Source organism: Eleutherodactylus coqui, chromosome 7 (assembly GCF_035609145.1).
Source record: "Eleutherodactylus coqui strain aEleCoq1 chromosome 7, aEleCoq1.hap1, whole genome shotgun sequence".
Taxonomy (NCBI): domain Eukaryota; kingdom Metazoa; phylum Chordata; class Amphibia; order Anura; family Eleutherodactylidae; genus Eleutherodactylus; species Eleutherodactylus coqui.
In genome coordinates, this window is record NC_089843.1 from 136,243,248 (window position 1) to 136,270,368 (window position 27,121).

General features: G+C 43.0%; 1 protein-coding gene across 1 annotated transcript in view; it reads left to right on the forward strand.

The window, feature by feature from the left end:
• SLC7A11 (solute carrier family 7 member 11) overlaps nucleotides 1-27,121 on the forward strand; it is a 220,235-nt gene that overhangs the window by 164,973 nt on the left and 28,141 nt on the right. Inside the window, exons 10-11 of the mRNA XM_066573742.1 lie at nucleotides 7,525-7,674; nucleotides 8,609-8,786. Coding sequence (XP_066429839.1) covers nucleotides 7,525-7,674; nucleotides 8,609-8,786 — 328 coding nt within the window. The remainder of the gene's footprint in view (nucleotides 1-7,524; nucleotides 7,675-8,608; nucleotides 8,787-27,121) is intronic.

A 27,121-nucleotide genomic window follows, 5' to 3' on the forward strand; every position in this document is an offset into this window, starting at 1 on the left:
GAAATTTTATTTTTTTGTCCCCTAAATTGAACTAATTCCTGAAAAGAACTGGTGGGGTCAAAATACTCATGACACCCCTCAGTGAATACACTAAGGGGTGTAGTTTTTAAAATGGGGTCATTTGTGGGTGTATCTATTATTCTGACACTTATGAGCCTCTGCAAACTTGGCTTGGTGCAGGAAAACAAAGTGCTCCTCAAAATGCTGAAAAGTAATGTTAAATTTGTACGTCCTCTAAATGGTTAAAAAAAACACAAAAGTTTTTCAAGTGTGCATTCAGAATAAAGTAAACAGATGGAAATACATATCTTATCAAAAATTTGTACAGTATGTTTGGACATATTTGAGATATTACGGTTGAAAATGTGAAAAAATGACAATTTTTTCAAAATTTTTCCAATATTGGTACTTTTAATAAATATACACAAATTATATCGGTCTCTTTTTACAATCTAAATGAAGTACAACATGTGGCGAAAAAACAATGTCAGAATCACTGGGATATGTAAAGCCTTTACGGAGTTATGCCACGTTGAACGACGCATGTCAGATTTCCAAAATTTGGCTCCGTCACTAAGGCGCAAACAGGCTTCGTCACTAAGGGGTTAAACAATAGGTCATCTTCTGGTGACATATTTTCTTTATCTTATTGCATATTTACAGAAGGAGCCCAACTCACGTTTTGTGAGACAATAGTCCATCCAATATGTTCTTGCATACCTTTTAAGTAGAAGTAAGAGAGGGAAATTTGTCTTTGCAGGTACTTGGCAAATCTTACTATCCAGTGAGAAAATAATCTGACTAATATATTTGGATTAAGCTTTTTTTCTTGTTTTTTAAAGGGGTTGTCCCGCGCCGAAACGGTTTTTTTTTTTTTTTTAAACCCCCCCGTTCGGCGCGAGACAACCCCGATGCAGGGGTTAAAAAAACCACCCGCACAGCGCTTACCTGAATCCCGGCGGTCCGGCGTCTTCATACTCACCTGCTGAAGATGGCCGCCGGGATCCTCTGTCTTCATGGACCGCAGGGCTTCTGTGCGGTCCATTGCCGATTCCAGCCTCCTGATTGGCTGGAATCGGCACGTGACGGGGCGGAGCTACACGGAGCTACACGGAGCTACACGGAGCCCCATTCAGAAAAGAAGAAGACCCGGACTGCGCAAGCGCGGCTAATTTGGCCATCGGAGGGCGAAAATTAGTCGGCACCATGGAGACGAGGACGCCAGCAACGGAGCAGGTAAGTATAAAACTTTTTATAACTTCTGTATGGCTCATAATTAATGCACAATGTACATTACAAAGTGCATTATTATGGCCATGCAGAAGTGTATAGACCCACTTGCTGCCTCGGGACAACCCCTTTAAGTCTATCCAGATTCTTGTGAGGGTCTTTAAGGGGGTCTTAAAAGGGATCTTATCTGATGCCAATTATTATTTGGCTGCGCTTTGTGGTTTTCCCATTGCAAAACAACATTGGAATGTTACAAATACAGAGCTCTACAATAACCCCAAACATCTATTTGGTACAGCGCGCTCTGTACATGTTACCGATGAAAAAACTGGAAAGTGTCGAGAAAACCTGTCAAATCATAAATACAGAACAGACCTGACTTTGTTTAGGTTGCTTTATTTCCCAGCAAAGCATATCAGAAAATAACATAAAAGAGCAATGTTGCAAATTCTCCAACTTAGCCCACAGTACACGAGTATTTACAGTACTTGCACTGAGCTTCCTATAGGATCATCCCCTTAACAGAAGATTGCCATAAATATTTAACTAGACATAGAAAGACATTCACTTCTGCTGGTCTCAGTAGGTAATGTCTGCATTCTGTCTTATAGCTACAATATGTTTCTGCAATCCCCTTACGTTTTGGTAGCAAAAAACAAAATCCAAATGGAAAAAAATAACAATCCCAGTGATAATCCTAATTAATTTAATTTAATGGCAGAAATGATTGAGTTCCTACCATTTTTTTTAACAAAGATTATAAAATCCGTATTTTTATTTTAAACTATTGAGTCACGTCAAATAAAATTGTATAGAACAATATGAGTGCTAACACTCAATCTCCATAAATGTGCTTTTATATAAAAAGAACTGATGGAATTTTTATTCTGTGTAGCATTAAGTATTAAAAAAAATAACAAGTGTGATCCACATTACAGCACTGACGAATCCAGAGTGACAATCATACAACCATTTAATAGCCCGTTTCATACATAAGAAATAATTCATGCATTGCTTGAGGATGGATTAAGGCTTGTCTGAAGTACCTGCTATCAGGAGACGGGCTAAGCCTATTGAGTGTGCAGCATACACACATATACCCATAAATCTACCTTGAAATGAGAAAATCTGTGGATTAAACATTTTCTGTAGTTTTAAAACAGTTTGGGAAAATAACAGTCTTGGTTCTCCAAATTGTTATAGTTTTGACCTTGAGTTGTCAAATGTGCAAGTATGAAGTTGGAGAGAAACAGCTACATTTATGTTGTCTTATGTACAACGTATTGTATGAGCCATTATAATAAAAGTGTATCAATTTGCACCATATGTACTCTATTCAATGTCTATGAGATTGATGGAAATGGGTAAGTACAGCACTAGTTCACATGCATTAATACCATTCTATTCTTGTAGGGGTCCCAACATTGGGGGTCCCAGCAGTCAAAACCCCAGCGATCATACATTTACCCTGTTTCCCTGAAAATAAGATCTACCCAAAAAAATCAGCCCTCCCTGATTTTTGGGGATTTTCGCGGAGGCTTGAAATATAAGCCCTACCCCGAAAATAAGCAGTTTTACAGCCAATTCATATATCCTGCCTCCACAACGCGATGATCTATCTATCTGCCTCATATCTATCTATCAATCCATTTCACATCCCTCTATCTGTCTATCTCATATCTATCTATCTATCCATCCATCCATCTCACATCTATCTATCTATCTATCTATCTATCTATCTATCTATCTATCTATCTTACATCTATCTATCTATCTATCTATCTCATATCTTTCTATCTATCTATCTATCTATCTCACATCTATCTATCTATCTATCTATCTATCTATCTATCTATCTATCTATCTATCTATCTATCTGTCTCATATCTATCTATCTCATATCTATCTATCTCATATCTATCTATCTCACATCTATCTATCTCTCCCATATCTGTCTATCTATCTATCTCATATCTATCGATCTATCTATCTATCTATCTCACATCTGTCTATCTCATATCTATGTATCTATCTATCATCTATCTATCTCATATCTATCTATCTATCATCTATCTATCTCTCTCATATCTGTCTCTTATCTATCTATCTATCTATCTATCTATCTATCTATCTATCTATCTATCTATCTCATATCTATGTATCTATCTATCTATCTATCCATCTATCTATCTATCTCATATCTATCTATCTATCTATCTCATATCTATCTATCTCATATCTATTTATCTATCTATCTCATATCTATCTATCTATCTATCTATCTATCTATCTATCTATCTATCTATCTCATATCTATTTATCTATCTATCTCATATCTATCTATCTATTTATCTATCTCATATCTATCTATCTCATATCTATCTATCTGTCTCATATCTATCTATCTATCTATCTATCTATCTATCTATCTATCTATCTATCTATCTATCTATCTATCTATATATCTATCTATCTGTCTCATATCTATCTATATCTATCTATCTATCTATCTCATATCTATCTATCCATCTATCAATCTATCTATCTATCTCATATCTATCTATCTATCTAAATATAGATTTTACATAGACAAATACATACAAAACATCCATGAAATACCTCGATATGTTGGGCTATATTTTCTTATTTTGGTAATTTGGAAAAATCTTTCATTTTGAGTTGTCTACACACTGCAATAATTGGTTGATCTATCACAAACGTGAATCCATGGTGGTGCTGAGTAAACAGCTCCATGTCTCCTTTGGCTTGTGTACTGATATATATTGCTCTCCATCTTTCATTGTTATTGTAGTATCTCGACAGGTTTTATTTCCAGAGCTGAGTGCTTCTCATCTCCACTACTCAGGGACCAGGAAAGGTCAGGTTTTAAGGCTATCTCTCTGACTGAGCACAGACAGTCTAATGCACTAGATTGGATCATTGCTTGGCATTGATCAAATAGGATAAAACCTAATGTCTGCCCAATTTGTGCCCATTCATTAACCTGTATGTTAACTTTTATAAATTAGCTACCAACCAAATGATGAATATGTTGCAGACATAGTTCAAAGTAAAAACATCTATAAATGTTTACTACTTTTAATACATGAAACAGAGATGGTAGAGCTGGATGAGTTGTTCCAATTAACAGCTCAGCCCTGCTACATCAACTCACTGCATTAGATGAAATGTTGTCTTTAGCAGAACTTGCAAGTAGGGAAGATTGTGTTTGCTATTTGGTTTCCTGTAAGACTGCAGGAAATCCTTCACTGCAAGGCTACATGCATGCGGACGTGTTTTTCGTCTGATTTTTTAACAAAAACGGTCCAAAAATCAGATGAACATAGCACCCATTCATTTAAATGAATGAACATTTTTTAAGTTGCATGAAAAGTTGAGCAAAAAATAAAAATTTGCAGCATATCCTATTTTTTTTGCGATATATGGACAAATATTGTACATGTCAATGTGTGGTATCCTGCACATCGAACAGCACACGGACGGGATGTCTGTGTGCTGTCTGACACATGTACACAGATTAATAGAAAGTTGTACCAAAGTTTCTCAGGCACGACTTTTTATTAGTCTGTGGGCATGTAGCCTAAACTGTAAGTCCCCTACTAACATTGTACAGTTTTAGGGCTCCTTCAGACAAGCAGAGAATAGAACCCATTGATTTCAAAGGGTGCATTTTCATGTATTTATTTTTTTCACGACAGGCGCAGAAAATAGAACCTTCTTTATGTTCTGTGATTTTGCACACAAAAGAACCTCATAGAGGTCTATGGGAGGTGTGCAAATGTGCACATATGTATGCACGGGTATGCACTTTTGCAATACACTCATGTGTCTCTGCCCTGCAAGGGGTATTCCGGAATGTTTTTATTTTTTCTATTGATGACCAACTGCGGTCATCGCAGGAAGCAGAGTGCTGATCATACCTCAGTGGCTCAGGTTGGTATTGCAGGTGCAGATCCCATTGAATTCAATTCCAATCCTGACCCCTGAGCTATTGTCAGTGCTTTCTGCTTCTTGCACGGATATCAACGACGGTAGCCCTGGGAATCAGCTGATTGGTGGGGGGATCCAAGCAACGTATCCCTGATGATCATCCATTGATGACTTATCAGTCAGCAATGAGTCCAATTCTTCAGATGGTATGCAAAATAGCCACAATAAAACGCTTGTGTGAATGTAGCCTTAATCTGTATGCAAATATATAAAAATGTAACAAAAGCATTCATGTCTTATTCGCTCCTCATTCATACACACAACTGCTTATAAACTTCTAACATTTGCTCTTGGAAAACAGACAATTTTCTGTCTAAAATGTGACCTATTATGAAACTTAAAATATATTGTGAGTTTCCGAAATGCACAAATATAACACTAAATGCCATATTCACCTCTGCTGCATTTGTAAATAAGCGCCCATTTCATGTTTAGTCTTACATCCTATATTCCGCTTGCATTACTAGTTAAAATGATAGATTCTTCTCAAATGCAATCCAGGTATAAGAATAATATATGAATCCACTGAAGCATCATCATAATAATCCATTTGCTCCTCCTCAATCTCACTGAAGCATGATGAATGGCTAATAAAAGCCTCAACAGCTGGAGCGTTAACTATATCCTGTTACTAACTGCTGGTTACAACAAATTGACATAAATGAGCATCAACCTTTCGGCTCCATGAATTGTAAAACACATCTTGCATGATCAGTATTTAGTTATGTCTTATGCCACCGCACACTGCATTAGATTCACATAATCATTGATTTACTTTTGGCAAACACTATTTAATTTCCTCTTTTGTTCTCAGTAAGTAAAAATCTGGGTGAATATGAAGCAGATACAGTATGTCACCGCATTATGCTGTCCAGTTTAACAGCAACATTATGGGACAGGTCCACTATACTAGAATGGATATTTTGCAGTCAGCAATCCCTGGGGAGAGGTCGGAGGAGTGCTGCCCTCATTAATACAGCAGACTGATAACTGTTAAGCTCTCCTTACACATTAGGAAAATTTGGCCAATCCCGCCATTTTTGGCTATCACATGGAAGCTCCCAACTGTATCTCGACAGATGATGTGGAGGAAAAAGAAGGATCAGGCACATTGAATTTCAATGTCTGATTATTTTGTTTCCCCTGAATTTATGCTGTGACAATAACTGTCCGAGACAGCTCTCTCCACTCTCCCCATTGAAAGTAAATGAACTCTCAGACAAGCCGAGCATTTATGTGTATGGGGAGAGTCAGGAAAATAGTTGTCAGCCAAACAAGGGTTTGAGTAACAGCTATGGAAGGTGAATGGGCATCTGTAGTCCACTTTATTCTTGCGGAGCTGCTTTTAGCCAAATGGCACAATATTTGTTTGTTCCATTTTGGCTAATAGTGCAGCTGACTTGTTCCCATACTATACTGCCCAGAAAATCTTCGGGGCTTGCTGCACTGACCATGCAGTTAAACCCTGGAAGATTTCTGTGGACAGCTCTAGTGCTGAAATGTGCAGAACACCAAGCTGTCATCTGAAATCTTCCAGGGTTTTTACCGCATACTCAGTGCAGCAAGCCCCCGAGATTTCCCTGCTATAATATAATAATAATAAACATGCCACTGAAGGGGTTAATCAAGACAGGTCATGAGCGAGAGCTAAGGACTGCATTTCTGTTGCCTTAACACTCTGCGCCACACAAGACTCTAGACTGCCTACTCACCGTGTCTGAACCCAAACTTAGGCCACTTTCACATGCCAGTATTTTGGTTACTGTTTTACCTTAGTGTATAAATCCAAATCAAGAGTGGGTCAAAAACAATGAAGGAGTGCTGATAGTCGCGTTATACTGGTTTTAGCTTATAAGTGTAGATGCAAAAAAAACTGACCAAACTACAACTGTGTGAAAATGGCCAAATGGTACCTATATTCTGCTGATAGACAGAAACCTTATGCCCACTGTACGCTATTACCAAATGGTTACCATTTACAAAGGGACCTATTAGCACAAATAACTACTATTAAGGCAGGGCCCTAATAAAATAAAGTGCTTTTCAATGTAGAGCTTCACTTTAACAAGTGAGTAATTCAGTAATGATATATTTTCAACAAGTAGTTCACATTTTGTACTAATCTATAAATAAGGCTATAAATAAAGGGGAACATGCAGTGACCGGTTTATAAGCCAAAACTGATTTATAGATTTGATAGCATTTTTAGTAAACACACAGATGTGGATAATCCTTTCTACCGGAGTGTATTGATTCTGTAAATAATAATCTCTTCTTTTGCAGTATCCACTAACAATGGTAATGCTTTTCACTGGGGATATCTACAGCCTGCTGAATTTTCTCAGTTTTGCTCGGTGGCTTTTTATTGGCCTGGCTGTTGTTGGACTCATTTATCTACGGTACAAACGACCTGAGATGCATCGCCCTTTCAAGGTACACTCACCTCTGTGTCTGACTGACATTAATCTTGATATGCTGCACAGAACCTTTCAGTGTCAGGGGATATTGAGGAAGATTGTGTATCGCCAACTAATATTCATCCTTCTGTATGTGTAATTGTAGTAGACAACATGGCTAACCACTACTAGGAAATGGCTTGGCAAAGTTTGCAGCCTAGGCACAAAGTTTGTGTTATATCATAGAGTATTTGGTCTCTGACTTTAAAATAAACTGAATATTTCCTTATAGTTTTTTATAAGTAAGAAGCAATAGGCTTTATTTATGATTTTTTTTAATGATTTATAGCTGTTGCTGGGTCATAAAATGTTCTAGCATAAGATGGTTGAAAGTACGATATTAGCATATTCTCATCCAAGCTTTAGTCGCGGTACGTCAGTGGTTCAAAACCTGCTTTTGAATGATGATGCTCTCAGCTAATATTTCAAAAGCATGCCAACTTAGTTTACCAGAAACCATGCTTATTTATGCTAGAATTATTTTGAATGATATTTACATAGTTTTAGCTCCAAACTCACTTACACTATACATTATTTTATGTGCTTCTTAGGCTTGTTAATGGTGTGATTTTCATTCTTGTTGACTGCCTGTGGCATGACCATAAAAAAGTTTCGAACACGGTTGAGAGTGTAGATAATACAGTATGTTGATACAGTTATCGATATAATTTGGAAGCTGTAGGAACGCTATTTTTTTATGGCACCATATATTAAGAAAAGAAGGAAAAAAATGGGGGATGGTTCAGTCTCTTGCCTTATTCGCAAATCTAAAACCCAACATGTAGGACTTAACTCAATGTGATACATTTTCATTAAGGATACGTTAAAGGAACTGTGTGTATAAAAGGCAAGCTAAACATAGCAATGTGTTGGTATCTATGTAATTCAACTTTTCTTCTTCTTCTTTCCAGGTGCCAATCTTTATACCAGCTTTGTTTTCCTTCACCTGTTTGTTTATGGTCACGTTATCACTGTATTCAGACCCCATAAATACAGGGATCGGTTTTGCCATTACCCTGACTGGAGTTCCCGCTTACTATCTCTTTGTTATCTGGGACAAGAAACCAAAATGGTTCAGAAACTTTTCAGGTAACGTTGGTCAAGTTGCACCATAAATCATAATTAAACAGAGTTAATTACATTTTTGATTATTTTCTTTAAAGGGATGTAGAGAACGTAAAGGGTTTTTTCCACTACCTAAAATTGCTTCACAAGCACTTTGTTCTTCCTGGCTGTTTCTGACAAAGACATGTGACTGCTACAGCCAATCAGCAGTCACAGCAAGTCAGACACCCTGGTCAGCAGCAACCAGGGAGGAGAGAGTGATTGTAAGGCAATTTTTGGTAATGGGAAAACCCCTTTAAATATTATGGACGCTGTCGTTAGAAATTATTTTGTACAAATCCATGTATTTTTGCATAAAAAAACATTTGTCTACAAGGTTGTCGTTAAAAATTTTGAACTACGATTTTCAACTTTCGTACTTCTTAGCTGTACTTGCAACATATTCCAAAACACTGCAAGCTGGAGTCAAGCAGATTGACAGATTGCATTTCAGCTCTGATTGTAATGATAGGAGGAGGGGCTAAAGAAGACGATGGATGAATAGTTAATTGTTGGGCGTAAAAGAAGTTCAGCCTGCAGTGTACATCACATTACCAGCTGCCTGTGGCTATAAAGGAGGGCAGACTGTGCAATGTCTTGATCATGCAGTAGGACATAGCACAGCAGATTCACAGGGAAAGCTCTCCAGCACTGCATCTACTCTGCTCTGTACTACTGTAAGATCAGGACATTGTACTGTGAGCCCTCCCTCCTGCCCACAGATAGATGGCCTGTTCATTCCAACTCTATGCTACTATGCATATTGCATGTCTACCTGATAAATGGTTTTGGTTCTATATAACGTTGAAAGTGTCTATTTCTGTTATAGTAACCTTGTACATTTCTCATAAGGCATTATCAATACACAATGCATCTGTGCAATGCTTGACTATTACTACAGTATTACTTAAAGATAACCTTGCGCAATGCTCACTAACACTATAGCATTTATCCTATTACACTGGCTTTAACTATCATCACTACAAGGCCAGGCTCACACGAGTGGGTCGGATTCTGCATGCAGGAGCCCCGCAGGGGAATAGAGCTGTGACCCCGGCCGGTGACTCTGTGTATGGCTCTTTACTGTATTGCCTATGACTGGAGAGCCATACAGGCGGTCATGTGCAGTATACGTTTAAAAAAAAATTCTTAGTATTTTTCGTGCCATCGCTTATTGATGATGCGGGTCACATGCCTCCATTGACATCAATGAAGGCCATCTGTGCGGAATCCGAGGTAAAATAAAGCACACTGAAATTTTTCTTCCGCTTGCGAAATACGCAGTTCGTGTGAAGGAAAATTCAAAAATACAAGCCTGTCAATGCCCACATTTTACAGTGGATCATCCGCACAGATGCCGATCATTGCCGAGTCTGCAATTCAAATCCGGTCGTTTAAAACCAGCCTAACTTTCTACATAGACTGACAGTCCTCCAGCTTGCAGTGTATTGGAACATGTTGCAAGCACAGCAAAGAAACTGTTGAAACTTTTTAATGACAAGCAATTAATGCCAGATATATAGAGCTAGTACTTTGTTCCATATTCCACTGTTATTCAATTTATGAAAGACTTCTAAGTGGAGTGATATGGATATAAAATAGAGATGAGCGAACGTACGCGTCCGAGCTTAAAGGGGTTGTCCCGCGGCAGCAAGTGGGTCTATACACTTCTGTATGGCCATATTAATGCACTTTGTAATGTACATTGTGCATTAATTATGAGCCATACAGAAGTTATAAGAAGTTTTTCACTTACCTGCTCCGTTGCTAGCGTCCTCGTTCCCATGGAGCCGACTAATTTTCGCCGTCTAATGGCCAAATTAGCCGCGCTTGCGCAGTCCGAGTCTTCTTCTCTTCTCAATGGGGCTCGGTGTAGCTCCGCCCCGTCACGTGCCGATTCCAGCCAATCAGGAGGCTGGAATCGGCAATGGACCGCACAGAAGAGCTGCGGTCCACGGAGGTAGAAGATCCCGGCGGCCATCTTCACCGGGTAAGTAAGAAGTCACCGGAGCGCGGGGATTAAGGTAAGCGCTGTCCGGTGTTCTTTTTTAACCCCTGCATCGGGGTTGTCTCGCGCCGAACGGGGGGGCTATTGAAAAAAAAAAAAAACCCGTTTCGGCGCGGGACAACCCCTTTAATACTCGTTCGAGTATTAGCGTGTTCGAGATGTTCGTTACTCGAGACGAGTACCACGCGATGTTCGAGTTACTTTCACTTTCATCTCTGAGACGTTAGCGCGCTTTTCTGGCCAATAGAAAGACAGGGAAGGCATTACAACTTCCCCCTGCGACGTTCAAGCCCTATACCACCCCCCTGCAGTGAGTGGCTGGCGAGATTAGGTGTCACCCGAGTATATAAATCGGCCCCTCCCGCGGCTCGCCACAAATGCATTCTGACAGAGATCAGGGAAAGTGCTGCTGGTGCCGGAGCTGCTATAGGGAGAGCGTTAGGAGTTATTTTAGGCTGCAAGAACCCCAACGGTCCTTCTTAGGGCCACATCTGACAGTGTGCAGTACTGTTGAGGCTGCTTTTAGCAGTGTTGCACAATTTTTTTTTTGTATATCGGGCGTGCAGAGCATTGCGTCCGCAGTCTGCAGTCATTGTACAGAGTATAGGCCAGTACTGGTGAGGCAGGGAAAGAGATATTCAGGCTATATAGGCAGTGGGCTTTTTCCCAAAAATTGGGGAAAAATACTATATTTGGGCTGCCTGTGACCGTCTTCAGTTTACTGCGTGTCTGCTGGGGGTAGTAGTCCTAATTAATACGCAGCTAAGCGTTAGAGCAGGCTTGCGCAAAATTGCTTCCTGGATCTGCTGTCTCTGTTACATCAGCGCCGTCATCCCGCCAGAGGGAAACAGTATACATAATATTATACGCTGCCTACAGTATCTATCTGCTGGGGGTAGTAGTCCAAATTAATACGCAGCTAAGCGTTACAGCAGGCTTGCGCAAAATTGTTTCCTGGATCTGCTGTCTCTGTTACATCAGCGCCGTCATCCCGCCAGAGGGAAACAGTATACATAATATTATACACTGCCTACAGTATCTATCTGCTGGGGGTAGTAGTCCTAATTAATACGCAGCTAAGCGTTACAGCAGGCTTGCGCAAAATTGTTTCCTGGATCTGCTGTCTCTGTTACATGATCGCCGTCATCCCGCCAGAGCGAAAGAGTATACATAATATTATACGCTGCCTACAGTATCTGTCTGCTGTATCAGCTCAGCATTTAAAAAAAATAGAAGCAAAATACTTAAGGCCTACTACTGGCCTTTGGCCACTTGACTGCTTCTGCGCTGTGAATTCCACTAGCTCACTCATACGCACCTATGTCTCACTACAGGCGTGCGCAAAATTGTTTCCTGGCTCTGCTGTGCGTTCCGTAAGGGAAGTCAGCCTCCAACCACAGGCCAATAAGCGGCACATTTAATTACAGTGTTCTGTTTCTGCACTACTGGTAATACAGCATGCTGAGGGGTAGGGGTAGGCCTAGAGGACATGGACACGGGCAAGGACGCGGAGGCCCAAGTCAGGGTGTGGGCACAGGCCGAGCTCCTGATCCAGGTGTATCGCAGCCGATTGCTGCGGGATTAGGAGAGAGGCACGTTTCTGGCATCCCCACATTCATCTCACAATTAATGGGTCCACGCGGTAGACCTTTATTAGAAAATGAGCAGTGTGAGCAGGTCCTGTCGTGGATGGCAGAAAGTGCATCCAGCAATCTATCGACCACCCAGAATTCTGCGCCGTCCACTGCTGCAACTCTGAATCGTCTGGCTGCTACTCCTCCTTCCTCCCAGCCTCCTCACTCCATTACAATGACACATTCTGAGGAGCAGGCAGACTCCCAGGAACTGTTCTCGGGCCCCTGCCAAGATTGGGCAGCAATGGTCCCTCTCCCACCGGAGGAGTTTGTCGTGACTGATGCCCAACCTTTGGAAAGTTCCCGGGGTCCGGGGGATGAGGCTGGGGACTTCCGGCAACAGTCTCAAGAGCTTTCAGTGGGTGAGGAGGACGATGACGATGAGACACAGTTGTCTATCACTCAGGTAGTAGTAATTGGAGTAAGTCCGAGGGAGGAGCGCACAGAGGATTCGGAGGAAGAGCAGCAGGACGATGAGGTGACTGACCCCACCTGGTTTGCTACGCCTACTGAGGACAGGTCTTCAGAGGGGGAGGCAAGTGCAGCAGCAGGGCAGGTTGGAAGAGGCAGTGCGGTGGCCAGGGGTAGAGGCAGGGCCGGACCGAATAATCCACCAACTGTTTCCCAAAGCGCCCCCTCGCGCCATGCCACCCTGCAGAGGCCGAGGTGCTCAAAGGTCTGGCAGTTTTTCACTGAGAGTGCAGACGACCAACGAACAGTGGTGTGCAACCTGTGTCGTGCCAAGATCAGCCGGGGAGCCACCATCACCAGCCTCACCACCACCAGCATGCGCAGACATATGATGGCCAAGCACCCCACAAGGTGGGACGAAGGCCGTTCACCGCCTCCGGTTTGCACCGCTGCCTCTTCCCCTGTGCCCCAACCTGCCAATGAGATCCAACCACCCTCTCAGGACACAGGCACTACCGTCTCCTGGCCTGCACCCACACCCCCACCTCCGTTGTGCTCGGCCCCATCCACCAATGTCTCTCAGCGCACCGTCCAGCCGTCGCTAGCGCAAGTGTTGGAGCGCAAGCGCAATTGCGCCGCCACGCACCCGCATGCTCAAGCGTTAAACGTGCACATAGCCAAATTTATCAGCCTGGAGATGCTGCCATATAGGGTTGTGGAAACGGAGGCTTTCAAAGGTATGATGGCGGCGGCGGCCCCGCAACATTGTATGCGCCCTCACCAACGCGGTTACTGACAAGGTCCACTTAACAACGTACACGTGGACAAGCGCAGGCGGGCAGGGCCACTATATCTCCCTGACGGCACATTGGGTGAATTTAGTGGAGGCTGGGACAGAGCCTGGGACCGCTCACGTCCTACCCACCCCCAGAATTGCGGGCCCCAGCTCGGTGGTGGTATCTGCGGGGGTGTATGCTTCCTCCACTAAACCACCCTCCTCCTCCTCCTACACAACCTCTGTCTCGCAATCAAGATGTGTCAGCAGCAGCACGTCGCCAGCAGTCTGTGTCGCGCGTCCTGGCAGCACAGCGGTGGGCAAGCGTCAGCAGGCCGTGCTGAAACTACTCAGCTTAGGAGAGAAGAGGCACACGGCCCACGAACTGCTGCAGGGTCTGACAGAGCAGACCGACCGCTGGCTTGCGCCGCTGAGCCTCCAACCGGGCATGGTCGTGTGTGACAACGGCCGTAACCTGGTGGCGGTTCTGCAGCTCGGCAGCCTCACGCACGTGCCATGCCTGCCCACGTCTTTAATTTGGTGGTTCAGCGTTTTCTGAAAAGCTACCCACGCTTGTCAGACCTGCTTGGAAAGGTGCGCCGGCTCTGCGCACATTTCCACAAGTCCCACACGGACGCTGCCACCTGCACACCCTGCAACATCGGTTTCATCTGCCAGTGCACCGACTGCTGTGCGACGTGCCCACACGGTGGAACTCTACACTCCACATGTTGGCAAGGCTCTATGAGCAGCGTAGAGCTATAGTAGAATACCAACTCCAACGTGGGCGGCGCAGTGGGAGTCAGCCTCCTCAATTCTTTACAGAAGAGTGGGCCTGGTTGGCAGACATCTGCCAGGTCCTTGGAAACTTTGAGGAGTCTACCCAGATGGTGAGCGGCGATGCTGCAATCACTAGCGTCACCATTCCTCTGCTATGCCTCTTGAGAAGTTCCCTGCAAAGCATAAAGGCAGACGCTTTGCGCTCGGAAACAGAGGCGGGGGAAGACAGTATGTCGCTGGATAGTCAGAGCACCCTCCTGTCTATATCTCAGCGCATTGAGGAGGAGGAGGAGGGGGAAGAAACAGCTTGGCCCACTGCTGAGGGTACCCATGCTGCTTGCCTGTAATCCTTTCAGCGTGTATGGCCTGAGGAGGAGGAGGAGGAGGAGGAGGAGGATCCTGAAAGTGATCTTCCTAGTGAGGACAGCCATGTGTTGCGTACAGGTACCCTGGCACACATGGCTGACTTCATGTTAGGATGCCTTTCTCGTGACCCTCGCGTTACACACATCCTGGCCACTACAGATTACTGGGTGTACACACTGCTCGACCTACGGTATAAGGAGAACCTTTCCACTCTCATACCCGAAGAGGAAAGGGGTTCGAGAGTGATGCTATACCACAGGACCCTGGCGGACAAACTGATGGTAAAATTCCCATCCGACAGCGCTAGTGGCCGAAGGCGCAGTTCCAAGGGCCAGGTAGCAGGGGAGGCGCAGAGATCAGGCAGCATGTACAGCACAGGCAAGGGAACACTCTCTAAGGCCTTTGACAGCTTTCTGGCTCCCCAGCAAGCCTGTGTCACCGCTCCCCAGTCAAGGCTGAGTCGGCGGGAGCACTGTAAAAGGATGGTGAGGGAGTACGTAGCCGATCGCACGACCGTCCTCCGTGACGCCTCTGCCCCCTACAACTACTGGGTGTCGAAGCTGGACACGTGGCCTGAACTCGCACTGTATGCCCTGGAGGTGCTTGCTTGTCCTGCGGCTAGCGTCTTGTCAGAGAGGGTGTTTAGTGCGGCTGGGGGAATCATCACAGATAAGCGTACCCGCCTGTCAACCGACAGTGCCGACAGGCTTACACTCATCAAGATGAACAAAGCCTGGATTTCCCCAGACTTCTCTTCTCCACCAGCGGACAGCAGCGATACCTAAACAATACGTAGGCTGCACCCGCGGATGGAAGCATTGTTCTCTATCACCATCAAAAATGTGGACCTTTTAGCTTCATCAATCTGTGTATAATATTCCTCCTCCTCCTCCTGCTCCTCCTCCTGAAACCTGACGTAATCACGCCGAACGGGCAATTTTTCTTAGGCCCACAAGGCTCAGTCATATAATTTTTGTAAACAATTTTTATACGTTTCAATGCTCATTAAAGCGTTGAAACTTGCACCTGAACCAATTTTTATTTTAACTGGGCTGCCTCCAGGCCTAGTTACAAATTAAGCCACATTAACCAAAGCGATTAATGGGTTTCACCTGCCCTCTTGGTTGGGCATGGGCAATTTTTCTGAGGTACATTAGTACTGTTGGTACACCAATTTTTTGGGGCCCTCGTCTACAGTGTAATCCAATTAATTTTTTGCCCACCTGCATTAAAGCTGACGTTACATCAGCTGTGCTGGGCACTGCAATGGGATATATTTATGTACCGCCCGTGGGTTCCAGGGAGCCACCCATGCCGTGGGTCCACAGGGAGTTGTAACTGCATGTGTCCACTTCTAAAGAACCCCGGTCTGACTGGGGCATGCAGTGTGGGCCGAAGCCCACCTGCATTAAACATGACATTACCTCAGCTGTGATGGGCAATGCAAGGGGATATATTTATGTACCGCCGGTGGGTTCCAGGGAGCCACCCATGCTGTGGGTCCACAGGGAGTTGTAACTGCATGTGTCCACTTCTAAAGAACCCCGGTCTGACTGGGGCATGCAGTGTGGGCCGAAGCCCACCTGCATTAAACATGACATTACCTCAGCTGTGATGGGCAATGCAAGGGGATATATTTATGTACCGCCGGTGGCTTCCTGGCACCCACCCATGCTGTCGGTCCACAGGGAGTTGTAACTGCATGTGTCCACTTCTAAAGAACCCCAGTCTGACTGGGGCATGCAGTGTGGGCCGAAGCCCACCTGCATTTAATCGGACGTTACCTTAGCTGTGATGGGCACTGCAATGGGATACATTTATGTACAGCCGGTGGGTTCCAGGGAGCCACCCATGCTGTGGGTGCACACGGAATTTCCATTGCGGACTCGTACCTGCCTGTGACTATTTATAAAAAACCGCGGTCTGACTGGGGCATGCAGACACCTTGACAGAATGAATAGTGTGTGGCACATAGGTTCCCCAATGCTATGCCCACGTGTGCAGCTCCTGATGGCGGTGGCACAGGATTATATTTCTCATTGCTTCTGTACAGCATTGTGGGCTATCGCCCCGCCCCTTTTAAAGAGGGTCGCTGCCTAGCCGTGCCAACCCTCTGCAGTGTGTGCCTGCGGTTCCTCCTCATGGCAGACGCACTTATAAATAGACATGAGGGTGGTGTGGCATGAGTGCAGCTGAAGGCTGCGCAGGGACACTTTGTTGGGAGGGTGGGGGGCCCACTCTTGCCGCTATTGTGGCTTAATAGTGGGACCTGTGAACTTGAGATGCAGCCCAACATGTAGCCCCTCGCCTGCCCTATCCATTGCTGTGTCGTTCCCATCACTTTCTTGAATTGCCCCGATTTTCACAAATGAAAACCTTAGCGAGCATCGGCGATATACAAAAATGCTCGGGTCGCCCATTGACTTCAATGGGGTTCGTTACTTGAAACGAACCCTCGAGCATCGCGAAAATTTCGTCCCGAGTAACGAGCACCCGAGCATTTTGGTGCTCGCTCATCTCTACTGCTGTATTCTGACAGCTATAACTTTTAAAATTTTCCGACATACTTGTGTGCAGGATCATTTTTTGCGGGATATCATATAGTTTCGATGGGATCATTTTGTACTACATATGACTTTTTGATCGCTTTTTATTACATTTTTTCTTGGAGATGGGTGACCAAAGAAAGCGCAATTCTATCGTTTATTCTTTTTCTGACAGCATTCACTGTGCGGAGTAAATAATGTGTTACTTTGATAGATTGGACTTTTATGGATGCAGCAATACCAAATTTGTTTTGGGGTTTTATTATTTAGATTCTTTTATATTAAATATGGCAAAAGTTTTTCTTTTAAACCTTTATTAACTTTCAGTTTTTTAAATAATTAATAAAACTATCAGAAAGCCTGTCAGAAAGCCCCTGGCTGCTATGGCAACCCACGATCTCGTGGTGGGTGGTGGGGGAGGGGGGGGGGCAGTGTGGGCCCCCTGAACATTGTTCGAATCCTTTAAATGCCACTATCAGAATTTAAAGGGTTAACAGCTCCAATGAGCAGCACTCCCTATCAGAGCTGTTGCGGGCAGATGTTGAAACAGCCAGCACTCGCATTGTATGGAATAGCACAATTACCATTTGTGCGTATATGTAGAGATTAAAGAAACAAAACTGGTGGCTCGGCTCAGCGCTCCAGGAGCAATAAAATTTGGAGAGCAATTGGGTTCAATGTATATGTAACACTGAAGTCCAGAGGGGTATCATCACTCCTTAAGGAGAGCATCTAGAAGGTGAGTAAGGAGACTTATAAGGCCATGCATGCTCCTCTGGGAAATATATGCAAATAAGGAAGACATACTGAGGACATACATGCTGTCTGTCATTTTTAATCAGCAACTACAACAAACCCCATTATGTAATGATGCACTGCAGCACTTTAATATGAGTCTTTCTTTCTGGGTGTTGTCCTTTTACGAGTGAAAGTCTGATCTTTGCATTTTCTCATCTCACTCGATAGTAGTACAAGGATTAAAGTGCTATTTTTACATCCAGTAATTACTGAGAGTTTCCTAAAGATTTAGATAGCATGGAGCAAGGAGAATAGTTATCTAAATGGTGCTGAAGAAGTCAAGGCGGTGCTGGGCTCCAGTGAATCAGACACTGCGAGACAGATTTATAGGTAGAACTTATTCCCGTCTATTAAAACGTAAGATGTACTATTTTACCCAGTAAATGGTTTGGTTGCAGCATATTTTTTAACCCCTAGTTTGGTATTTAATAATAAGGTGATTTTATGTTTTTTTTTATCTCCACTTTTAAATGTGATAACTTTTTTATTTTTCCGTCAACATTGCCGTATGTGGGCTTGTTTTTTGTGTGAGTTGTATCTTTTATTGGCACCATTTTAGGGGCATATAATATATCATATAAAGTTTACTAATTTTAGAGTGAAATACACAGCAACTCTGCTATGGTTTTTTGTATTTCATTTTTATGGTGTGCAGTATATTGGCATGATAACTTTATTCCGCGGGTCATTGTGGTTGCAAAGATACCAAAGTTGTGTGTCTTTTAAAGGTTCTTCTACTTTTCCACAATAAAAACTTTATTTTTGAAGTAGCTGCATTCAAAAACCCATAACATTTTTCCATCAAGCCAATCACAGGCAGCTCTTGCCCGTCATTCATTCTGGGAGAGCTGCCTGTGATTGGCTGAGCACCTTAGCCAATCAAGTTCAGCTCTTTCAGCTGGCGGGGATTTTAAATCCCCGTCTTTTGATAGATCAGCACCACAGTGCAGGGGACAGCAGGAGAAGACCCGGCTGAGCCCCTGCAGCTGAAGGGAGGTGAGCATCTATTTCTTTTGTTTTTTTAAGCCACTTTTACTTGATTTCCAGGGTAGGGCTTATATTTAAAGCCCTTCCCTGAAATCAATTGCCGGGAGCAGAATCCTCTACCGCAGCTGACATGTGTGACAGCTGCGGTAGAGAATTGAAGAATTCCCCTGCTGCATCTGCCACAGATGTGGCAGATGTAGCAGCAGGGAATTCTTTTAGCTAGTGGGGATGAAGGAAACATCTGCCGCATGTGGCAGATGTGTTCTACATTCCCACAGGGGACACAGCAGCGGTGGACAGGTAAGTAATTTTTTTTTTTTTTACACTAAAATTTTTCTTTTTCAGGGAAGAGCTTATATGTAAAGCTCTTCCCTGAAAAACAATTCAGGTGTGCCAGCAGACCGTTGTTCTCAATGAAGCCTCTGGCAGCAGCCTGCTTTTTTTTTTTGTACACCAAAATTTTTCTTTTTCCAGGTAATATGTAAAGCCTTTCCCTGAAAAAGAATGCAGGGAGCCGGCAGACCATTGTTTTCAATGGAGCCGCCAGCAGCAGCCGCGACTCCATTGAAAACAATGCGTGCATTCCCTATGGTGCACGCATGTCCTATCTTTGCAGGCACGCACCTGCAAAGTACGGACATGTGCACACACCACAGGAAATGCATTGTTGCAAATAGAAGCGTGTTTTTGTGCATGCGTATGTATGCACAAAAACACGCTTGTGTGAACGCACCATTTTAGTTAGGTGGTACAGGACGCCTCAGTGGCTCTTTGATCACAGGCTAGCGACGCAGAGCAAGTGCTGGAGATGCGACGTTGGAGTGGGCTCATACCTGCACATTTGGTGGGAGTGCCCGATTATGACTCCTTTTTGGCTAGAGGTTGAGGCGACTCTCCGGAAGTTCTCACCAAAATTTACACTTACCCCAGAGATCTTGTTTCTCTGGAAGCCCTCAGTAGGGTTCCATCCACTGAGACAGAGGCTGATCGCCCACTTACTTGACGTGGCTAAGGCACTTGTTCCTCTTTTTTTGGCTCCAAAAAACCCCGCCCTCTGACCCAATGGAAGGACAGAGTAGATCTAACCTACAACCTGGAGGAACTGGTCAGCTGGTCGAGGGGCACCCATGATGGATTCCTGGAAACATTAAGTCCCTGGTATAAAATAAGAGCAGGTGTTTAGTCCATGGGTGACACGGTTCTGGGTCCAGGAGATCTGTGGGGTGGCTGTCTGGGTCTGTCAGTCTGGAGACTGTGCCACGGTCTAGCTTTCCCCACGGTGGAGCAGGTGTCCATGTGCCCACCAAGACAGCCACATGCTTTTGCCTTTATAGGCGGCATGTGGTCCCCCTCCCCCTGCTTGAAGCCTCATCAGCCAGGTATGCCCAATTACCTGTATGATGCACCAGAGAAGAACATAACATGGAGCACTCAAGTGTTGTTCCCAAACTCTTCTTAAAGAGCCCACACACCAGAGTTTTTATTGCTAAAACTAGAACAAGGAAGTCTAGAATAGACCTATCATAAGTGGAAAATACCCTGTGTTACATCGTTTGCAGTGTTAAAGCAACAAATAATTATAAAAAGTTTGATAACACATAATATGCTGCTTAAATACATCCTTATGTGATAAAAAGTGCAAAAATTCAGACACAATGAACTTTATGAACTGCTCAAACTCTTCCAGGATCCCAAAGACCCAATGTGTCCATAAGGTTCACTTGAACTGCTATATTACATATCAAGCAGCCCTCTTATACAGCCAGCTGCTGTCAGTATGTAACATTCTACCATGTAATATAGAAGGCTCCGAATAGAAATATTGCTAAATAATGGGCAAACTATATAAATTCTTATGCTCACCTATGGAGTATAATATAAGTAAGTTGGTATAGGTGGTTAGTATGGAATGGCTGCTATTAATTGCCATCAATGAGAGCAAATTCTCTGTCCATTAGACGCTGCTGACTATGATCCAACCTGTCAATACTTCTTTTAGACTTCTTGTGTTCCCCTTTAAAATAATGGACTTGATAATTTTATATAATCTATAGAACTATAAGCTACTCTATTGAGCAGTCAGTCAGCTCTGAAAAAATAGGCATAAAGTTTCCCCTGGAGAAATTTCGATAAACTGGGATTGTCCCTTGGAATAAAATACTGCTGACATTAATATTCCTCTGTTTGTGAAAAGGTCAAATACATAATTTGTTAGCAAATCTGTTTTTGTGGCTTGAATATCACATAAAACCCTGCGCACACGATCAGTCTTATCTGGGGTTTAATAAAGAATTATTTAAATGGTTGTGCAGCACATAGTTATTAGGTTCATTTACAAATAAGCATGCATCGTCCTAAATCAATACATGAAGCAGTACATATGGCCAGAGAGGTCTCATTTGTTATCAGCTGCATAATTACAGGGGAGACGGGAAAGTGGCAAATTTGCAATGCAAAGCATTCTTTCCAATAGATGCAGTAATCTTTAAATTAGTTGATCCGCTGCTAAGGACATGCAAAATGTTACCTGTCACATTCGAGTTAGCTAGCCCAAACTATACTGGCCAAAACAATTTAACCCATTCTATCTCAAGGTTAGTGAGGAGGACAAACTTCAAGCTCCTTTATTTCTGATTATGTAAGAATAGATTTGATCAGAGCTCTTAATTGACACTAATACATGTTACCCATTAATGTACCTGTGCATAAATATGGCGTGTGATTTTGCCTCGGTCTATAAACAAAAGCTGAATAAATTGGATATGAGATTAACAGAACTATGTGATCCTAGTCCATCAAGCGTGAAAATCTATTTTCATAGTATTATAGGTAGGAGTCGTGAAATTATACAGTTTTGAACTATGGATATGTTTACAATCTGCCAAAGCTAATGGCAGTTCCATGGAGCAGTATCTGAAAGATGACCTAGGAACATCAAAAGAAAATCCTTTTACCATGGCCTATGATTGGGCATGGACATTCATAGGAACATCCATTTTCCGTATCATTGGTCTGAGTGAATTTTGCCCACTGTCAGCCAACAAACAGGCAAACGCTTGGCAATATTAGATCTTATATGCAGGCATAAAAAATGCTCTCTCATCGATGGCACATCTCCCTCTGTAAAAGGGGTGATGTGTTGCTGACAAACGCAATGTGTATGGGGATAATCGGCCATAATAACAATCTTTTGTTCCATACTAGCAATCGTCCACCATGCAACCAGCTGAATAAGTGCTGATCAACATACTGTATTGCCAGTCGATGCTCGTCACCACGGGCAGATTATCTGCCCATGTAAAGCACTTAGTTAAGCCAACTTTCCTATTGAATCCCACTCCTGAAATGCTGGTCACGGGCTGAACATATTTGCTTTCTTATTAGGTTTAGGTCTTATCTCAAGGGGACACAGAAGACTTAAATGGGTATTCCCATTGGAGACATTTATGGCATATCCACAAGATATACCATAAATAACTGAAATATGTAATGCTATGGTAAATCTGCGGCAGTCTTTTAGGGCATCAATACAGGCAATTGGCCCTTCAGGTTTCTAATGCACGTCACTCAAAAGAGTCAGAGCCCATGACTCATATGTACAGTCCACCAAACAAAGTAGGAGTGATAGCATATCTGGCGGGGGGAGAGAGCGGGGAGGAACGGAGGGGAGATCTCTCTCTCCCTCTCTCCCCCTGCTCCACCCTGCTCACTGCCGCAACTCACCTCTCAACCGCGCCGGCAGCCGATCCTTTTCTTCCGAGCGGGCAGGTACTCGCTAAGGGCAATGCTCGATCGAGTAATTGTCCTTAGCGAGTATGCACGCTCATCTCTACTGGTCACCTCTTCAGTTTGCCGTGCTCTGGACGTGGCAGGCAGCATAGGATTAGGAGACTCATGAGTCTAGGTTCTGTTTTTGCTTCTACTAGACATTTTTTGCATGTCATGCGGATATTCCATAAATGCTTCGGATCAGAATATTCCCTTAACAAGTTGAATTGTTAACTTTACTTCACTTGTTTTTCCTGACATGAGGTGTTGGTGGACAGGTGGACTAACTATTTACTCTGTCCATACCAAAAAAGTACACAGTTGTACCATCATGTTCCCATTCACTTATATGGGGTTAGCCTATGCTAAATAAGTGTCCAGGTTTACATCTGGATATATTTTAGTACTTAACAGCATAGCCTACTTTTGCCCCATAGCCCACCTTGACCTAAGTTTGCTAATTTTTTACCTGCTCTAACTTTTACTTCACCAGGGAAAGGGCATTCCTCTTCTATATTCCTCGCTGGTTGCTATTTAGTAAGAATGATTTCACCAACTAGTTTAGCCAGACTGTGGGGTTGGTTTGGGGTAGTCAATCTTAAAAGGCTGCATTTTCCTTAGTTTGATCATCAAGTATGTATTATTTAAACATCATGAACATGGCCATGAGCATATTTTGAGTTGATGCACTTCTACATATTAATTTTAGATGACTTTAATGCATATGATAGCTAAAGAGAGAAAACACTGATGGCAGCTAATGGCTGGTGGCAGAGATCCAGAAAGAGTGATGTGAGGTATCTATAGATGGCACTCTGGGATCTAACTTTAAGTCTATGCTATATTCTTTTATTGTAGTTGTAAAGTTATCAATAAACAGAAGCCTTAAAGAAAACCAGTTACAAATTTCTCCTCACTTATTTCCTGCTAAGGAACCATATTTCAGACAATGAAGGCTAAAATATCTTGAAGCTTGCAATAATTTTAATTGGGTCAAATTTTGCAAATTGGTGAACTTTTAAATAATTAATGTTTTCAGCATTTCTAATTGGATATTTCAACTATCCATCAAACTCCCTTCTCTATGAATTTGGAGAAAGCTTTCTAGAATAGGGTTAGATGTATATGAAAATATTCAATATCGGAATGAGAGGCAAGATCCATACTAGCACTTTATTATTTCTCTTTGAATGTAAAGATTTTCCTCTAACTTGACTAGTCTTCTGATTTTTAGGCTTTGAAATCAGAACACTTATGGGGGAAATGAAAGGAATAGATATTTCAAGTTGTATGAGGTTTTATTATAGAAAATTGTTTGTATAGTGAGAAATATTGTGCAATTGCTTTGTCCTACATATGCTTTGTGAGGAAAGAATTCCCTATATGATTATAGTTCTGCTTGTCTGCGCTCTAGGCTGCAGTGGATAGAACCCACTTTGCTGATTAGATGAAATAACAAAAAAGGAAGAAAAAAACCACAGTGGATAAGCCTTTAAAATTAAGAAAATAATGTTACCAAAATAGAGGTAACGTACTTCTGAAAGGGGATATTTAGATCATATTAAGTTGCCTCTATTTTTAGTCATGTTATTTTATGATTTTTTAAGGCTTACCCTTGAAAAGCAGTTTTTTTTTTTCTTATATGTTGCTTAGTCTAATTCTCTGGTACCAGAACCATTGTGTTATGTCCAACCTGGACGCAATTGCGCATACGTAACACCAAATGATAGTGAACTGCAAACTGGACTCACAGGCAGACATACAGAATGACTAACAAATGACCAAAACACTCACCTAGCATACCTGCATGCAAAACCAGATGGAATAGAGCGGTAAATGTATTAGTTCCGATTTTGGCCAAGACACTTAAGCCCATAAGCCCGTGACAAGGGTCCTCGTTGTCTCATGTGTCCCTACTCTCACAAGACAACTTGTCCAATGAATCCTGCCTTCAAGCAGGGTGATCATCCCCATAGGGACAGCCCCATGCTGGAACCTGAGGAGCTAACTAGCTCTAGATGGTAAATAATCCAAGCAGACAGGACACAGTTCACACCAACACACCAGGGAATGAACACCACACAGAACAGGACTGTTCCTACCACATGTCGGCCCAGCTGCTCAGACCCACAGAACATGTCACTGCTCACACCATACAGAACACCATGTATGGAAGCAAACACCAGGGTGCTGGGAAACCAGCATCCTCTAGCCAGAGAGGTCGGTATATATGTGCAGCAGACCAGTGGGGATTGGCTTACTGGCAAAACTCCACACCCAGCCAGCTCAATTATTCTCCACCTATGAAGGTGTGCTCCTGGAAATCCATAGTACTACAGGTCCCAGGAGCACAACCTAACACATGGATTTTTTTTAGGACAGCATTAATGCACTCTATTTGATGTCTGATTGGACTAGGGGTATTCATCCATCAAGTCAATTAGTTATTATTGAGAACAGTTGTGGGCTCTAGGTGTGATGGTCTGTCTAGGCAGGGCAGCACCACCATACCTGGTGAGCCTTTCGTATAATTACTATCTACTAATCTCAGCTGCAGTTCTGTCTTTTTTTCTTCCTTGATTGCTGATTCTTTTTCCATTTTGGAGATGGGTGTAATGCTTTGTAAATGGGGCTACAACTGCTGGTATATTCTATCCTAACTTCACCTTCTACATTTGTGGTTTAGTGACTTCTAGGCGGTTGCATGACACTAGTAGCTATTTGGCCGTTAGTATTTAATTGTACTGTATTTTCAATTCATTAACAATGGATAGAGAGTTTTTGCAATGCTCTGCTCTTACACAAACTTGCTCTCACTCACAAACACAAGTTTGAAATTTTAGTTCTTACCGTAGAAAGAATTGGAATAATATTTGACTTAGCATGTCTCCAAGAGGCACATTTAAAGAAAAGTTTTGCAACGTATCTTAAATGTGCAGTAATTTCATTGCCATAAACATCATCACAAAGTATCATTAGATATGATTTTAACTACCACTGCAGTCCAAAGCAATGCTGGCACCGGCGATTAACTATAATTAAAACTCATCTAATTAAAATATGTCTTTCTAGCAAGCTGTTCGTTTTATGCAGGTCAGAATTCTTTTGAACCCTCTCAGCAAGGGAGAACGGGGCACCTTAAAAGAACAGCTTGCCTCTTTTAGTACACGTACTAGCTAAATGCCTTTTCCTAGCTATTTATTACACACAAAATCACAGCCAAATCTGTAGTGTTCCTCAATTCTGCTACACATAACATTATGTTCTTCTCATGACTCAGAATTAAATCCCAGAAAACACTCTGCATGTAGAGGATAACTAGATGTATGCAGTGGAAACACTTTGTGCCTTGTGTATGTGCGGTATTATGTAGTTATCTATACGTGTTCTTCTTAAGTGCAGCTTATAGTCTCTGTGTCTCTTGAAAGCCTTGCTCACACAGATATAATAGCTCTATGCGTTCTGCATCTAAATGGAAGTAAACTATGACCATAGTTCATTGATAGAATAGTCCAAGTCGGAGCGAGAGGAAAGCTATGTGCATTGATGTTGCGCAATTGTTAAGTATGGATAACAAATCTTTTTCTTTCTCGCTGGTTGGGAGATGATTTCTACTTAACACATTATGTTAAGATGTAGCTGTACTGTGTGGGGTTGCTGGTTCTTTTAGATGGCACAGAAATATGCAGGAAGAGACAAGGTTCAGTTTTCAGCAAACTTTAATTTTTACCATACATGATATATACAAGTGTATAAGAATAACACAGGGTATCCATAGAACAGTAAGGCCAGCATTTGGTAGAAAATCCAAACAAATCAGTATTGTGTATCACTCCACCATATATTAAATTACAGCACAAAAGAATGGAGTGAGAACTACATACTATATATTTTTTATTATTATTAGGCCTCAGTCACACGGTGCATCGGCACCCGTACACCAGCGCCGATGCGCCCGTGTGACTGCAGGAAGGAGACGGACGTACCTGCAGACGGCCGTCTCTCTGCTGCGCCGGAGGAAAGAACACATGACCGGCAATGAAGCCGGTCACATGTTCTTTCCTCCAGCGCTGCAGAGAGACGGCCGTCTTCAGGTACGGCGGCCTGCTGGTGTCAGTCACACGGGCGCATTGGCGCCGGTGTACGAGTGCCGATGCGCCCGTGTGACTGAGGCCTAAAGGTCAACACAAACCTCCAACATGTGGTGTCCTCAGGGCCTATATGCTCACGAGCTGGTCACTCCCAAC